The sequence below is a fragment of the Pecten maximus genome, chromosome 4, assembly GCF_902652985.1.
Source record: "Pecten maximus chromosome 4, xPecMax1.1, whole genome shotgun sequence".
NCBI lineage: Eukaryota > Metazoa > Mollusca > Bivalvia > Pectinida > Pectinidae > Pecten > Pecten maximus.
The window spans coordinates 31,402,369-31,420,631 of NC_047018.1; the positions used below are offsets into that span (position 1 = coordinate 31,402,369).

At 35.9% G+C, this 18,263-nt stretch overlaps 1 protein-coding gene across 1 annotated transcript in view; it reads left to right on the top strand.

Moving 5' to 3' along the window:
- LOC117326499 (trissin receptor-like) overlaps positions 1–8,476 on the top strand; it is a 36,586-nt gene extending 28,110 nt beyond the window's left edge. The window contains exon 2 of the mRNA XM_033883252.1: positions 7,307–8,476. Coding sequence (XP_033739143.1) covers positions 7,307–8,476 — 1,170 coding nt within the window. The remainder of the gene's footprint in view (positions 1–7,306) is intronic.
- The last annotated feature ends 9,787 nt before the right edge of the window (positions 8,477–18,263 follow it).

Genomic DNA, 18,263 nt, shown 5'->3' on the forward strand with positions numbered 1-18,263 from the left:
ATACGTCTTTTCACATTTGGTGAAAAGCCCTAATAATTAAATAAGTATTTATATAATAATCCAAATTTTTATGTTAATAATCGTAGCGACTAAACAACAACTGTTCTGAATACGTATTGAAAAAACTAGATGATCTGACCACACGGGAAAATTGTACGATGCTTACTTGCCGAAATATACGCAATTTAATTCCAATCCAAGCCGCCTGACAGCTTCAGGTCGCCATCTTTGTTCAAATCAAAGCATCTGTGCGTTTTAAACAGTTAGTACTGCAAAGCTTCTAAATGATATTGTGATCATAAATTTTGGGATTATCAAAGAAACAAAAAGTAAATTTTGAATCATTTCAATTTTGATTGGTTAAGATTTAGGTGAGCAAATTGAAATAATTATTTACAAAGGGAATTTAATTTTCTACTCAAAACTGATAACTTTTCTTTTATTTAGATAATCTTTATTTCTTTCATTTCATTTCATTTTAAAAGGAAAATTAGATTCCCAGATATATTCGCGGGAAATGAATTTGATGACGTAACCGGAAGCGCATGCTTTCAGAACGTGACCCGGAAGATATGTTCACCTGTAAACGACAGAAACTTGACGATAATAAAAATAGAAGATTATCGAATATGACTGGATTTTTTCGGTATTTGTTGAGACACCAATGTGCTAGAATACAACGAAAGGTAACACTTATTTAATTCATAGCTAGACTCTATCGTATCAAATAAAACGAACAGTCATTGCGAAATAGCAGTGTCCGCTTGCTGAGCTAGACCTACTTTCGTTTTACAGTTTACGCACACAGTCATTTAAAAATACTTCATCTTCACAACCATTGTCTATATAAATGCTTGTCCGCGACATTGTTCTATGTAGGAATATTTGTAGTTCTGTACAGTACAGTGTAATTACTTTTTTTTTAATTGACTGGTCTGGTAATTAACTACTCCGACCACAGGGCCACGTAACTACATTCACGTTTTGAACACTTGTCTATTTAGTGTTTACCATACGACTCATAATCTGGCTGCCGCAGGTTATGAGTTATTATAGGTTAAAGAGACATATCAAGTGTGTCTCAGGCTAATCATGATTGATAGGGTAAACATTGAGATATATATCAAAATGCTTCAGGTGTTTACAAAACGAAAAGATTGTGACGAGGCCCTGTGCCCCGACTGACATTGCTTAAGGCATTAAGCACAGGGGTTGGTGTTGATAACACATAGCTCTATTGGGAAAAGTTATTTTGTATTACAAGATCAATTAAATTTATTTCAATGCCTCCACTGTAAGTACGGATTGAAGTTGGGACCTCAGGAAAATTACTGTTACAGGCTAGCAGAAGGAGAAAATGTAGCAGCCAGATTAGGGTTCGAACCCGGGACCCTCCGAACTTAAGACGGACACTCTACCACTGAGTCAAAATAAATGTCTGGTTATTAATACATGTTTTTGGGAGTCTGCAGTGTTCATGTTTGTCTCCTTTTGGTAGTGTGGAACTGTGGATCTGATGCCAACTTTAAGGTTAACTCACTAAAGCGAACCTAAATTGCTGAAGACACCCAGCAAAAGAAAAGAAAAGACACATTACAGTTTATTATCGAACCTCTGTATCTAACCGTCTTTTCTAACCAAAAGGTTGATTATTTTGTATTCAACCATGGCAGATTAAGCCTTGCATTTAATTCCCCTCATCCGCCACATAATAGTGTAACTTTTTACTATAAAAAACTTTGAAACTTATGATTGTTTCAGCACTGGCCACCTAGTCTTTTCCTTTGTTGCCATTTACATTAAGAATATAGTCAATTTAATCTTTCCCAATTGATATAAATACAGAAAATTTTCCCCGAATAATTTCAGCAAAAAATCTGACATGTTGCACAAATCACCTCAGTACTGTGTGCTGTCATTACTATTTACACTTCCAGGGACTTGCCATGAATTTGAACCCATGGTCTACCCATATGTAATACACAATTTCATTAGATACTCTTAAAAAAGACACACACTAATTGGAAAGCTTGTTTGTTTCTATGAACAGGTAAATGGAAAAGAGGGTACCCAGTTAATGGTGGATAGGATTTTTTTTTTTAAATCTCGCAAAAACAATTCAGCACAGGAAAATTTGAAATAGCGAAACAATTCAACACAGGAAAATCTGAAATAGAACAATGTAACAGTTCATTGAACTGTTTAAGCAACAGATATAACCAATGGATGGAAAACCTGGAGATATCTATATTTTAAGTGTAATTGATCTACATATACATAAATTTGTATTATTGACAGTTAAACAGAAATCAACTACACAAAGGTAACAAATATTTGCAATTTAGCAAAAAAAAAACTGATTTGGGGGAAATCTTTTTAAGGTTATGATGGGTTAGTAGAAACAAAGCTTTTATTCTATTCGGCCTATCAAGTCTAAGTCATGAAAATATGGTTTTAGAAATAAAACTTTGGTTATTGAAGATGAGGTGTTACATACTGGACACAACAGGGAATGACAACAGTAAAAGCAGAAGAAAGCATATGTATGTATGGAATGTTTTTCTCTGTCAATTCTGACAGACTGTAAATTTAACACATTATGAAGATGTAAAATTAAGATCATTTTACACAAATCACCAGATTGTATTGTCTACATTTTTTAATTTAGTTCATCTTTATTTCCACACTATTCTCTGTGGAATTTTTTTTTCTTTGTTATAAATCCTCACTACAACTATTAAAGTCAAATATGTATATATATATACATTGTATGTAAAAGGATATGATTCTTGACAACTTGACTACAGAGCAGGAATTAAGCTTTCAACATCCAATGCACTCCACATCATATTGTGTGTTGACATTTTTCTGTGACAATTATGATTCATACACCTATTTTTTTAGAATACTGTGTTATATCTCTTGGATCATCTCAAACATAAGCATTTCCTTCAATTCTGAAATCTGTAATGAAAATAATTACAGAAAATATATAAGTTTGTTTTAATAATACGAAAACAATTTTGTTAAACATTGGTGGATCCATCCAAAAACACTGCAATACTTTTTTATCAGATTTTCTTATTCGATCTGGCAATCTCACCTTCTAACACGTCAAAGACCCTTGATGAGAATGAGTAGCCAGAGTTTCCTCTGGCCCAAACACCGGAAGTTAGACACATACAAGCTCTCTTGACTTTGGTTTAGGAACACATTCTCAAAAGACAATCATCACATATTAAATTCAGGGCTGGATTTCCACTAACTTGAAGAGTTGTGTCCCTTTATTTTCTTTCCTATATATGTCTTATAGGGTTCTAGCTATTCTAGCAGTTTATAGTTCATTTTTTCCCCATTGTTTTGCACTTCATAATTAATATACATCTGATGATGCATATGCATCTGGAAGTGTTTATTTTGTTTAGTGTCATTGACTTCATTTCTCAAATTTATCAAGTTCAAGAAGTCTTAAACTTACAGAAGATTCAAAACTTTACAAAGTCATTTCTGTTTCCATGATTTAATTATGGTTGTTTTACTTTCCATTATGGGGAAAGGGGACTTATTCATATCAATCAGATATAACTTTTATATAGTAAGGTTCCCACTTTCTTATTTGTATATTTCTGATTTTTTTTTTTTCATAATATCTCTTTAGTTAAAGTCCCTCAAAAGGTTCTTTATATTTCTTTCTGTTAAATATGTTCTTCTCATTTCTATATCTTCCCAGTTTCCTTTGGGTAAAATATGGTCATATTTAGGTGGATTTTGAGAATTGGTTGTTTGCAGAATTCCTTTTTGTTTTGCAATACATCAATATTTTGCATGGCTTTAATAAATATGGACATGCTCTGTCACTTCCTTTTATGTTGAATGTTTGAGTTTCTTTAAAAATTCCCATACTGATGGTGTTGGACATCTTGAATTTGCTGATTTGTCAGATCACAATGTTTTCAAACTTGTTCTGGAGCATTACTTATTATAGTGCACAGGGGCCAAACATGCAAACATTTGAAAATCTTCTACTCAATAACCCAGAGGCCAAGTGACCTGATATGGGGCCTGTAGTATGCTGTGGTAAAGTGATGAAAAGTTTGTTAAAATGAATGACCTTGACATACAATCACAGTCACAGGAGTCAAATATGCTAAAATATTGAAACACTTTTTTCTCAAATAGGCAAGAGGTCCAGAGAAGCAGGTCATTGATACAGGTCCATAGGGCATCTTGTTTGGTTGCTGCACAATAAGTTAATTACTCTTTCAGGTCTGCAGGTCAATGTTACTATTTCTGTAAATTGAAAATCAGTTGAAGTACAATATATTATGAATTCAGCTGAGCTGATTATGCTTATTAGAAGTTAAAAGTATCAAGTTCTACCTTGTGCCTGCTTTTAAGGATAACTTATAAGGGCCCGATGGTCAAGATCACTGCTACTAAAGAAAGTATTTCCTTAGAATACTACATGTAGCTTCAAGCTTGAAAGTTAAAGGTCAAGGATAATGTTACTATAAATAGAAAAAAAAATCAAAAAAATCATGTACATCACTTTTTTGTTGGATTCTATGCACTCTGACTTTGTCGGGTGCTTTATCGCAGAAATACTTTATTTTCCCCGATTACACAGATTGTTTTATTCTTCAATGAACACAGGTGATATATACAGTAGTTTTTTTTTAAATATATAAATACTTATTACCGGTTAGCTTGTAATAATAATAATAAACATAACAGAAACAATAGGTATTTTCACCACTTAGGTGAAAAGCCCTAATAACGTAAAATATCATATATATGCAAAGCAAGAAATTACAATTTTGAAAACATATGACAGGAGATAAAAATGTGATAGATTTTGAGTAAAAGCATGCTCTTTTTACATGAAGCGAACTTTTCTACTGGTCAAAAATACAGCTTCGTAATGCAGTCCATTCGTAAGTATGTCCTAAAAAATCTTTCAAACACTAGAAAATAAATTGTAAAAAAATAGTAATAAGCAAAGCAAATAAAATTGATCGGAAATATTGCTACGCAATTTTTAAAGAAAAATGTTTTGCATTGAAAAATTGCGAAGTGAATAAAATGTTTATTTTTGGTGTCATTAGCGCACAGGGACTGCAAACTACACTATTAACGAACTAAAGTGATATTTCCACTTTCAAAATTGACGACATGTTCCTTGACAACCATGAATATTAAATGTTCTTACAACTGCGTGATCAATTTTCTGGCAAGAACGATACATGATAGATTGTGTTGCTTTACACATTAATGCAGGGAGGATGTAAGAATTGTACCTGCTGCCCCCATTGCATGATCGTAAGAGGCGACTAAATTTGGGATCTTTTCTCTTCTTTCTTAACAACTTTCTTCTTCCTAACGTCTCCCTTGACACTTGTCAGTATAATGTGACCGGGTGGGGTGTGGTGCTGGGTGTCTTCGGCATTATGCTTCAGTGAGGTAGCACTATAAATCGGCAAAAGTCCCGGCCTACAACAAGGAGACTTCACACAAACATACCGCAGTCTCCCAAAACACACATACGCACGCACCACACACATGCGTGTCGCACGCACGGGAGGCCGTCCTTAAATGACCTTAGCTGTTAATAGGACGTTAAACAAAATAAACCAAACCAAACCAAACTGACGGTATCTTTCTGAAATTTCATATGTAGGTTTCCCTGGTCCTTCGTTATGCATATTTCATGTTTGGACCAATCGGAAACAACATGACCGACAGGAACCCATCTTGGATTTTGACAATTGAAGTTTGTTATCGCTATTTCTCAGAAAGAACTGAAGGGATCTTTCTGAAATTTCATATGTATGTTGCCCTTAGTCATTAGTTATGCATATTGCATTTTGGGACCAATCTGAAACACTATGGTCGACAGGCAGCCATCTTGGATTTTGATAATTGAAGTTTGTTATCGCCATTACAGAAGGTACTGAAGGGATCTTTCTCAAATTTCATATGTAGGTTTTGGTCCGTCGTATTGCATTTTGGGAGCCATTATCGCTAAATCTCAAATTTCATATATAAGTTTGCCTTGTTTGAAAAGTACTGGAGGGATGATTCTCAATTTACACAGATTAGTAAGAGGAAGGGGAAAATAGAGAGAAGATCAATCGGACATGGAACCTATAAAGATCATTCAATGGTGCGCGCCAAGATCCTTCCGGGATCTCTTGTTAAATATGCCAATTTTTATGCAGTCTATATGGTATACTATAGGTTCTCTTGTGCAATATGATAATTCTGAACTCCAACGGTCCTTAAAGTTGCAGTTACCTCTAAACAGACATTTGGCATATACTTTCGTGCAATAAAGTATAAACATGTACAACACTAGCAATCATATACTTAAAAAGCTGAATAACGTCATCCATTTTCAGAGAAAGGCTTATTTTCAAGTATTCTTGTAAGAAAATACTTTAGGCTTATCTTCAAGATATTTTTTTTTGACTTTGTCAGACTTTGTTTTTGAATTTAAGGGTATGATTTCATTTGATTGCTTGCCATTTGTTGACGCTAGTGATATGTTAAGTGTTGAGCGGCCTTTAAGATTATAATCAATAAACCCTATGCCAGATATACCTCATAGAATTGTACCTGCTGCCCCCATTGCATGATCGTAAGTGGCGACTAAATTTGGGATCTTATCTTTTCTCTTCTTTCTTAACAGCTTTCTTCTTCCTAATTTCTCCCTTGACACTGCCTCACTTTTGGCCTTTAGTTGAGCGTTCGCCCCTGTGAGGAAGGCTTTGGATACTGTCCCATTGCCGAGACATACCAGTCTTTAAAAAAGGTAGTTGCTACTCCTGCTTAGCGCTCAGCATATAAGGAGTGGGACGACTGGTTCGCCCGTTTTCAGTATGTGACCGGGTGGGGTGTCCTGCTGGGTGTCTTCGGCAGTATGCTTCAGTGAGGTAGCACTATAAATCACACGCATGCATGTCGCACGCACGGGAGGCCGTCCTTAAATGACCTTAGCTGTTAATAGGACGTTAAACCAATAAAACCAAACCAAACCTAATACTCAACATTAGGGTCCGGAACGCCTAGCTCGCTGGTGGCAGTATAGTTTGACCGGAAATGTCATATAGGTTTTTCTGAAATGAGGTTACCAAATGGTATATTATGTGAAAATATGAAAATTTAACATTGAAGAACTATATACTATGATATACACACTGTACCATCAAAATATATAATATAACGAATATTGCAATTTTTGATATGCATTAAACATAAATCTAACTTGTATATATCATTGACTAAATGTGAATATTTGTGCTTGCAGGTGATGTGTAAACTGTATTACTTCGTCTGGAACATGTGTTACACAGCGTCCATAATTATACTTACGGCGATCGCGGCAGAACGTTACATAGCAATTCGCTATCCACTTAGAGCACGACGATTTTTTACGTTGCGCAGACTTATTATTGCGCAGACCTTAATCTGGACTATAGCAGGCCTGTATAACGTGCCCTATCTATTCGTGTTTGATATTGTTGGTGGCAGCTATTGCTTTTACGACTACACAATAATTGATATGAAGGCATTAACAACCGTCAATTTCATCGTCTGGTACGCCGCTCCTCTAATTGCCATGACGTACATTTATTCCAAGATAGGAACCGTTCTTTGGGTTGTTGGCTCCTCAAATAAGGCGCCTGTTTTAGATAGGAGGGCGGCCGATCCACAAGAAAATTCCCAATCCCATTACACTAGCAGTTCCAGTGGCTCTGACGGCATTGTACAACGGTTCACATTTAAATTACACCATTATACACCAAAGAACAGGATGTTAGTTCACTGTGATTGTGCTAGGTTATCACATGAGAGTTGCAGGAGCTGTCTTGATACTGAAAACGTTGACGGGAAATCGTTCAGCTGTCGACGAAAGGAAAACTCTGAGACTTGTTTCTGTATCGATCGGCATTGTCGTAATGAAAATTCCTCATGCTCAGAAAAGCTTGAAGGTAACGGTGATTGTTCATCGTCCGCCTCGCATCAATATTTGGATATAGAACTGGAATATAATGCATGCGGTTCAAAGTTTAAAGGGTTTTCGGTTCGGAATAAACAGAATTCCAGGGAAAGTTTGTCATTCCGCTCACGTAGTCATGTTCTGTCGACTCCAACACGCATGAACTCCACACGAGCCCTGAAGAACAGACGGAAGGTCATTCGTCTCCTGGTCACAATAGTGATTTCGTTCGCTGTGTGTGTTCTTCCACACCATGTCCGTCTACTACTTAAATACTGGCAAATAAGGATTCCTGGTAACGGGAGTATTCTTTCGCTCGTGTCATTTCTGATCCTTTATCTGAACAGTGCATTAAACCCTATACTCTACGCATTGTTTTCAAGAAATTTTAGAAAAAGTTTCAAAGAAATTGTTCCTTGCAAGAAACGTTTTTCATCTAGGGGCCTTCATCAAGACACGAAATTTGGCAGTTTCTGATCTCAGTATAATGTTAAATGTTATGTACAAAAATGTATATACAAATCAAATTTCATGAGCCAATATCATTATATCACGGTTTATTCAAATCGTCCTTTGTCAAAGGTCTCTGTTCGTCCTTAACAATTATTATTCTCGTTTTTCTTCCATAGTGCATGCATGACTCTTTCAAAGTGCAGATATTATACATTGTTCCGAGTCGAAACATATTCCGATAAAGTTTTGAGACCGACCAGAAAAGAAAAGTCGTAAAACAGGCAAATTAGATTTTAAAAGATGAAGTTTGGTTTCACCATTTCGATGAATACCTTTTTAAAACTTGACGGTATAGTGTTCTCTGTCAATCCGGCATAAACGTTTGTGTAGAGATTTCCTAAATTTTCGACCAATATCTTTGAAACTTGGTCTAATTATAATCTAGCTGTTTATACGTATTACAAAACAAAACTATTTTTCAAATTTACCGCCTTTTTAAGTTAGTATTTGATTTCCCCCCGGAGAATTTTAAACAAATTTCTTGGTAAGGCCTATAATGATGGTTTATATGTGTTGTACTTATGTTTCTCTTTCTTATATGATTTCCCTTGCGTTCCTAGTAAAATGTTCAGCCTGATAGAAAATGCAGTGGTTGATACTGTTTTTTTTAATTATTTAGTTGTTTTTGTTTTGGAAAGATTTTGTATGTTCAATTGTATTATTATTAGAGGTTACCTAATCAATTCAATATGATGGTTAGTTCCAAGATCCCTTTGGGTTCTCGCTTACTTAAACGTTTTGTTTTGTCAATGATCATATTTTGCTAGGAAATTTTTTTTAATTGCTCAACTATTTCTCTACGATGCCTTTCGCAATGATATATATCAAGGAAGTGCTAACAGAAATCAAGTCACCGAATTTATAAGTGGGTAGTAGCTGGTGCTGTAAGGGTCTAGCGGATTAATAACGTTATCTTAATATCCCCAAAGACGAAAACGCATAATTAACTTTCCGTTTCTGAAGGGACTCCCTACTTTAATCGCACCTTCTCTCTGTCAGCTATCAATTGTATATATTGGGTCTCCTTCCTGAGGTCATCAATATTTCCGAACCCAAAAGGCTGCAGCTTTACCCGCCCCGAAATTTATTAAATGACCTTGGGGCTCAGACACTGATCATAAAAATTAACTTCCTACCACAGCCGTAGTCAGTCATGTACACGAAACTATGAAAGCGAAAACAGTGGCGGGAATATAGATATAGAAAACCCGCATTTACAGAAATTGCCATTGTAAGTATTTGGGCATAAGGATACGATAATTCAGATGCATTTAATTCCTCTTTAAAATGTGGTCAATTGAGTTTTCATTACAACTCTGCGTAGGTGACGTTTCAAGACCCGTTAATTTACCATATTTGTTAGTAATGATGGTGCCTTCGGAACATCCATTATCTTAAAACTATGACAATGACCAGGGTTTTGAACCTCATACAACTGATATACTATCTTTGTACTGTTCATGGTACCCTATTGTAAATGAGAAATTGAAATAAAACGTTGTTTGAACTAAAGTGTTAAATAGTAATTGAACATATCAGTAAAGGGCCTGTTTCCAAAATGGCCCCTTCTCTGATTCCAATTTCCTGTTGGTGGTGCATTGCCCATGCCGTTGTGGTCACAAATATATAAAGTATAAAGATTTAGGTCACTTGGTTTGTTTTTTATGGCTCCTCAAAGTTGTACCTTTCAGAAGCTGTCTAAGTGTTGATTATATGTGCATGTTATGTAAAATATTAATGAAAATCTAATCAAATGATGGTCACCGTAAAGAATACATTCATGGCATGATGGTGACAAAAAATCATGTTTCCATCGCGCCATTTGGCTGATTTATGGAAGAAACAATCTCAAAAATGCCATTTTCGATGATAACATTTTAGACACAAAAACCTTTGTAGAAATAATAGACTATCGACACGTTAGTGCATGAGTGCCCTGCAGTTTTTGTCCCACCCGCCATTTTTTCGTCTATCAATCTGAACTCTTGCAAATGATTAATAACAACAGAGCCATGGGGCCTATATCGCTCACCTGGTTGGATTTGACCAAATGTCTAAATAATGTTCATATTCAATTCATTTTATTTGTCAATCTCAAACAATGATATATAAGGTAATAGTGTGGGGATCCAAACTGTTTTAAAGAAATAACAAAGTCCAGACTCTCTAAGGATCTCAAAGACCTCAAGAATTGTTTTTACAAAAACATGCATTCATAACTTTATGACAAGTAGCGATTTAAAGGAATGATCTCTGTTTCCCCTATTGGGCCTCACCCCTTTGGCCCCTTGGAGAGGCAGTCACCATTGATGCAAAATCTGTTCACCTTGCCCCAAGTATGTTTCTGACCAAATTGGGTTCAAATCAATTCATACCTTTATTACTAGTAGCGATTTAAAGGAATTACCTCAATTTCCCCTATTGGGCCCGGCCCCATTGGCCCCTTGGGGGTCAGAGTCACCATTTATGCAAAATCTGTTCCCCTTCCCCCAAGGATGTTTCTGACTAAATTGGGTTCAAATCAATTCATACCTTTATTACTAGTAGCGATTTAAAGGAATTACCTCTATTTCCCCTATACGCCGTTTCCGAGATACGAAGTTTCCGGAAAAAAGGTCACGTGATTTGGCGGTCACTTGGTACATTAGGGGGGCATGTATACTTCTGGTGTGAAGGTAAACAATCATGGCGTTTGTGTCTTTCACTGTTACTGATCTTCAGCGGTATCTCCGTGTTAGGGGTATATCTTCCAGTAATATAAGGAAAGCACACTTATTGAAGCTTGCTCAGGCTGCAGAACAACTGTCTCTGCCAGTAACAGAGGACGATGACTACTCATCGCTATCAATCAGTCGCCGAACAGTGACCAGCCAGGCCGGTTCCAGCGTAGTGTTACCAGACGTGTCTAGCCTCAGTGACTGGACATCCGACCTGCGACAACTGTCACATCTAGAAATGGGCGATATTATGGTTTACCTTCTCAACAACTGTGGATGGAGCTCAGCTCGTTTGAAAGAGTATAAGAAGGACAATGGCTATAACCTCTTTCAGGATGCAGACATAGTAAACGTACAGGCCAACTTTTCTTTGTCGTCATAGCAATATGTGCGGGCTACATGCATACCAGAGACAAGACAGACAGAGAAACCATACAATACATGGATTCTGCTTGATTACACTGGGTCGGTCAAGTCAGGCAGCTGTACTTGTGTTGCGTAAGTTCTTAATGAATAATTTTACAATGAATGTTGTTTTGTATGCATGATTGCATTGTAAAACCATAAAAATTACAAACAAGAAAAATACCACGTTTTATTGACATAAGTGTATTTGTTCTCAACAAATTGCATGCCATATCATTATCATATATTTCATTTTTATTATATGGCTTTTCATTTTGCATCTATAATGTGTATGATGTCAAAAACCAACAACAAACATACAAGAATATATATACCAGGGTATGTTGCTATTCATAACCTGATTTTACAGAATTGCATCATTCTGAATCCAGTCACTTTAGTATATTCATAGTCTGTTCTGTTCTAACTATGTACTCTGCATATAAGTTTGGCCTATAATCCATAACCATAATCATCACTATCAATTGATTTTTTATTAATGATCATTGATTTTGATTAAACAATATATATTTACCTTTTCTCTTTCTACCTATGCTGCCCTTTAGATATTTTTTTGTAAAGTACATGGTTTTCCAAGTATGCTAAACTACTTTGGTTACCTTTTCAGAGATCATGGTAATTGTAAGCACTGTGTTGCATTGCTGTTTGCCCTCCAATCCTTTTGTCAAAGACACAAAGATGACAATACAGAAGTTGGAACAGATGTGCCATGTACTTGGGATAATCCTAGAAAGACATCTGTACCATCAAAGGTGTATGAAATGGACTATGGCAAAGGAAACCGAAAAAGAGATGCATTCACTCAAAGTGCTACTGTTTATCCTAGAGAAAATTTGTTAAGGGAAGTTCATAATATGTGTCGTGGATTGGACTCTGTTGTGTTGCACTGCATTGACCCACCATCCGACAATGACAGTGATACAGATACCCCTGCACGTCTTTTTTCAGAGATGCTCGAGGAGTATAACAGTCTTTACAGTTCTATTGAATAATTTAGTGATTTTCTTTGCAACAAGCATGATAAAAACTACATTAAAAAAGTTGAGGAAATTACTAGAGGTCAGGCTCTTTCTGAACAGCTTCGGTTTCATTCTGTTACACACTGTCGGATTGATAGACTTACACCAGACAATTACATTGTGAAACGTATTTTAAATGAAAACTCAAAAACATGGAGAAGGTCGCGTTAAGTTTGTATCTAGAAGTACAAAAAAAGTCACAGGAAAGTTCATTTTCAAGAATGTGGACTATACATTTGCCAAGATGCACCATATCTAGCAGCAACACCAGATGGGAGAGTCCATTGTTCATGCTGTGGAACACGTCTAGTAGAGATAAAGTGCTCATTCACACATCAACACAAATCACCAATAGAAGTTGCAAATACAAACACATATTTTTTGTAAAATCATGAGGGACATGTAAAACTAAAACCAAATACTTCTTGGTACACACAAATACAAACACAGCTTGGAGTGTGTGATATGCAGTTTTGTGACTTTGTATTTTTCACAAGAAAAGGACTCATTATAGACAGAATTGAGGCTGACGAACAGGAATTTGCCAATGTCAAACAGCATAGTTATGAATTTTTTGCAAAGTTTTTGAGCAAAAGTTCAAATCTATGTACATTTGTATATGCCTGCATCAGTTCAAATCAAATTTCACATAATGAAAAGTTTTTGACATCTTGTACTGATATTAAAATATCGAAGCAATAGAAGTCAGTTTAAAAACTGAGAATACATTGAGGTAGTGAATTTAAAGTACAATCAGTCTAGATGGAAAATACTGATGTCACAGAAACCATTATATTTTGCTGGTTTAGTGTTAGGTGTACGAAGGTAAAATCAATTTTTGTAAAGATAATTATTTCACATAAAATAATGTACCTGAATGCAATTACATGCAAACATTCATAAAACAGAAACAGTTAACAGTTGCAACATTGAACGGAGTAGATTTATGCATTTAACCATCAGCATGTATTTCTCTTTTAAGTCTGTCATTCTTTTCTGTTTGTAATTAGGATTATCTTTGAACAATAAACGTCTCTCATCATGAATTTTCAGTCTGATATTAGACTGCAAACATTTATTGAAACTTTAAAACAGGAATAACAAATAGTAAAAAAAATTACAACGACTACTACAATGTATATACCAGCGTTGGTAAAATATCACCAGTTTTTAGGGCTGGGCGGTTTTAACGGTATACCGCATTAGTCCTGTACCGGTTTTTGGGGACTTTCATTTAACTTATCAATGAACTATTTGTTGCATAGATCAATTGGAATTCCAATATGGTTTAATTATGAATTCCTATAAGTTTACTGATCAACTAGCTAGGACCGACATAGCTTCACTCAAAAAATATTAGAAGATAACAAAGAGAAACTGATGACAGGTCTCTGGTTGATTTGCTTCAGAACAAAAACAGCCAGAGACCTAAAGCTAGCTCAAACTTTCAATCAAGGTGGTATACCGTGGTATGTACCGCAGTATTTGCCTAAATACCGTGGTATACGGTGGTGCTTTTGATTTTGTGGTACCCAGCTCTACCAGTTTTCATAATAGACATGGCCCAGATTACATAGAGATGAACTAATTACTGTATTTTAATCAGGAAATTGTCAAGACCAAAAATGAAGGCAAGTTCATACAGGCCTAGGGTCATCCAAATTAGACATGGGACAATTTAGATACATGTCGGTTAAATTGTATAACATCATCATCAAATGTGAACAAGTCTAAAACAATATATCTTTGACATATCTTACACACTACCATGCCCAGGTGTTGTCTAGACCAAGATTTATTATTTAACTAATGGTTTTTTTAACATTACATATAACTGCAGCTACAATGACAATCTGGTCAACTACTGAATGCATAGACAAAGGAATAACTTGAGACAGCATTTTAAAATTTTTCAGTCTCTGTATGGCTCGTTCGACATGTATTCGTAGATTAGCTATTTGTCTAGTTTTCCTTATCTCCTCTACATTGAATCTTTTGCCCTTTCCCCAACTACACCGTCGAGTGAAAGGTGGAATTGTCAAGTATGCTCCTTTCTCCGACAGCACGTCTCTAATAACAAACCCACGGCCAGCCATAACTTCATCATCAGATGATATCAAATCCATAAATCCACTGTGTTCTGTAATGTATTAGTCTGAAGTGTTGCCTCCTGTTGGTGTTTTACCTACAAGACACTTATATGTATTATTACTGAATATTTTTGACTGTATAGTTGGATTCCGCGGTCTTTGGACAAAAAAATCTGTACAGTCAATAATAACCCTTGTTCTTGGAAAAGATAGTTTAAAAGAACGTGGCATGTGCTTTTTTATAAGGGTTTTTGATGGCCATATGATCAGTTCCTGTAAAACAGTTGAGGAGTGATATATCCAAGTACTAAAAATGTGTGACACTCTTGATTGGGAAACACAAAAGAGTTCTGATAACAAAGCTTCTGGTACTCCAAGTTTCAACCGCATAAGTGTCATGAGAAACTCTTGGATGGCAGGTAGCTTACGTCTTGGTCCTGGTTTCTGTTGTGTTCCATTTTCATATCTTTTCCCTTCAACACTGGTTTTTTTTTCACTCCAGTTCTTCATGCTTGGAGAACACTGAAGAATGATATTGAGTAAACCCAAAAACACACTCAAAGTAGGTATCCCAGTAAAGTACCTTACGTTTTTGTCACTTGATGTTGCCTTCTCACAAAAAATATCCCTCATGATAGTGTCCTTGTCTCAATTTTTCGCTCCCTATTTTCCATGGCAGCTATATCTGTAAGTGTTAGCTCTGTTTTGGTCCCCTTTTCCTTGGTTGACCTATCTAGAACAACAGCAGAGAGATTGCTGTACGTGTGGTCTTCCACATACTGCCTCATCTCCTGGTAACTGTCATGGGTGTCTTGTAACATGAAACAGAAGAAAAAAGTAAGCAGAGGACTTGGAACTCTAGAGAAATGGTGTGGGTTTATAGTACATTGTATATTTCAATGGATTCCACTTAATATCACATTACTCTTTATATCATGTTTTTCCCACACTCTTTTCCCTCTTTATAATCTATGCAGTTTTATTTGGTTAATATCATGTATTTTGAGATGAATTGCTCTTAATATCATGGGTTTTTTTTTAACAAATCACATAAAATATCCATAAAATGATATCATTTCCATTGATTTCAGATACTGTTTTTAGAAACTATTGCATAGATTATAGAAAATTAAAAAAAATTGTTTTAATGAAATATTGTTACCTATAAATTGAAACAGCTTCAAATGTACATTGAAATGCTTACTTTTAGGTCAAGTTATGGCGATTGGAAATGCACTAGATTAAGTGGAAAAGCATGTTTCTCTAAATGTCACATACCTGTTAATATCATGTTTTAATCTGACGAATGCAACATGATATAAAGAGGAATGCAATGAACTAAAAATCTTGTATATAATGCTGTTTACTACATGTATGTATAAAAAAAAGTTAAACTACTTAATATGGGAAATTAAACATTAAATGTGATACATGTTACTATATGAGCACCGATATAAGATTGTTTTGGCATGTTCCATCACCACTCAAATATATTTTTATCAGTGTGTATTAAAAAAGTTGGAATTAGGCCAAGCAATACGAGTTAGCTCCCTCCGCTCAACTCCTTTGTTTTTTTTTAAATACATAGAATATAAAGGGAAATATTCAAAATGGCATGTCGCGTTAACGACAAATGTTACTGAAAAACTAAGGACAGCAAAATCATCAGAATGACATACTGCGTGATACTTCAAAAGAAGCATCATACTTTGAAAGATTTTTTGAAAAATATTGAAAAATGAAGATTTTCTAAAAATAGACAAATTTGACCCCATAGCTAACTTTTTTATTTGACCTTTGAACTGAAAACTGTTTGTAGTAAATGTTAGCGCTAGGTATTATCTACAAATAACATAATTAAATGACATCTGTAGAATAAAACTTTTTTAGTTATGGCCATTTTAAACTTTTTAATACATGACATCATGGCTGCCATATTGGATTGTGGATCGACTCCATGATAACAAGACTTGGTCAGTACCATCTCATAGTTATATTTGTCAAAGTTTGTGTTGAATCGAACCGGTGGAATTTGAGAAGAAACTTAAAATGTGAGTTGCAGGCATACCTATTGGGCCCCGCCCCTCCGGCCCCTTGGGGGTCAGACTCACTATTTATGCAAAATCTGTTCCCCTTCCCCAAAGGATGTTTCTGACTTAATCAAGTTCCAATCCATTCATACCTTTATTACTAGTAGATTCCCCTAAAGGATGTTTCTGACTTAATCAAGTTCAAATCCATTCATACCTTTATTACTACTAATTATTTAAAGGAATTTTCTGAATTTCCCCTATTGGGCCCTGCCTTTGGTCCCTTGGTGGTCAGAGTCTCCATTGATGCAAAATCTGTTCCCCTTCCCCCAAGGATGTTTCTGACTTAATCATGTTCAAATCCATTCATACCTTTATTACTAGTAGCGAGTTAAAGAAATTACCTCAATTACCCCTATTGGGCCCTGCCCTTCGGTCCCTTGGGGTTCAGTCACCATTTATGCAAAATCTGTTCCCCTTCCCCCATGGATGTTTCTGACCAAATTGGGTTCAAATCCATTCATACCTTTATTACTAGTAGCTATTTAAAACAATTACCTCTATATCCCCTATAGGGCCCCAAACCATTTATTCAAAATCTGTTCCCCTTCCCCAAGGATGTTTCTGACTAAATTGGGTTCAAATTCATTCATAAATTATAGCAAGTAGCGATTTAAAGGAAATATGTCTGTTTCCCCTATTGAGCCCCGCCCCTCCGGCCCCTTGGGGGTCAGACTCACTATTTATGCAAAATCTGTTCCCCTTCCCCAAAGGATGTTTCTGACTTAATCAAGTTCCAATCCATTCATACCTTTATTACTAGTAGATTCCCCTAAAGGATGTTTCTGACTTAATCAAGTTCAAATCCATTCATACCTTTATTACTACTAATTATTTAAAGGAATTTTCTGAATTTCCCCTATTGGGCCCTGCCTTTGGTCCCTTGGTGGTCAGAGTCTCCATTGATGCAAAATCTGTTCCCCTTCCCCCAAGGATGTTTCTGACTTAATCATGTTCAAATCCATTCATACCTTTATTACTAGTAGCGAGTTAAAGAAATTACCTCAATTACCCCTATTGGGCCCTGCCCTTCGGTCCCTTGGGGTTCAGTCACCATTTATGCAAAATCTGTTCCCCTTCCCCCATGGATGTTTCTGACCAAATTGGGTTCAAATCCATTCATACCTTTATTACTAGTAGCTATTTAAAACAATTACCTCTATATCCCCTATAGGGCCCCAAACCATTTATTCAAAATCTGTTCCCCTTCCCCAAGGATGTTTCTGACTAAATTGGGTTCAAATCCATTCATAAATTATAGCAAGTAGCGATTTAAAGGAAATATGTCTGTTTCCCCTATTGAGCCCCGCCCCTCCGGCCCCTTGGGGGTCAGACTCACCATTTATGTAAAATCTGTTCCCCTTCCGCAAAGGAAGTTTCTGACTTAATCAAGTTCCAATCCATTCATA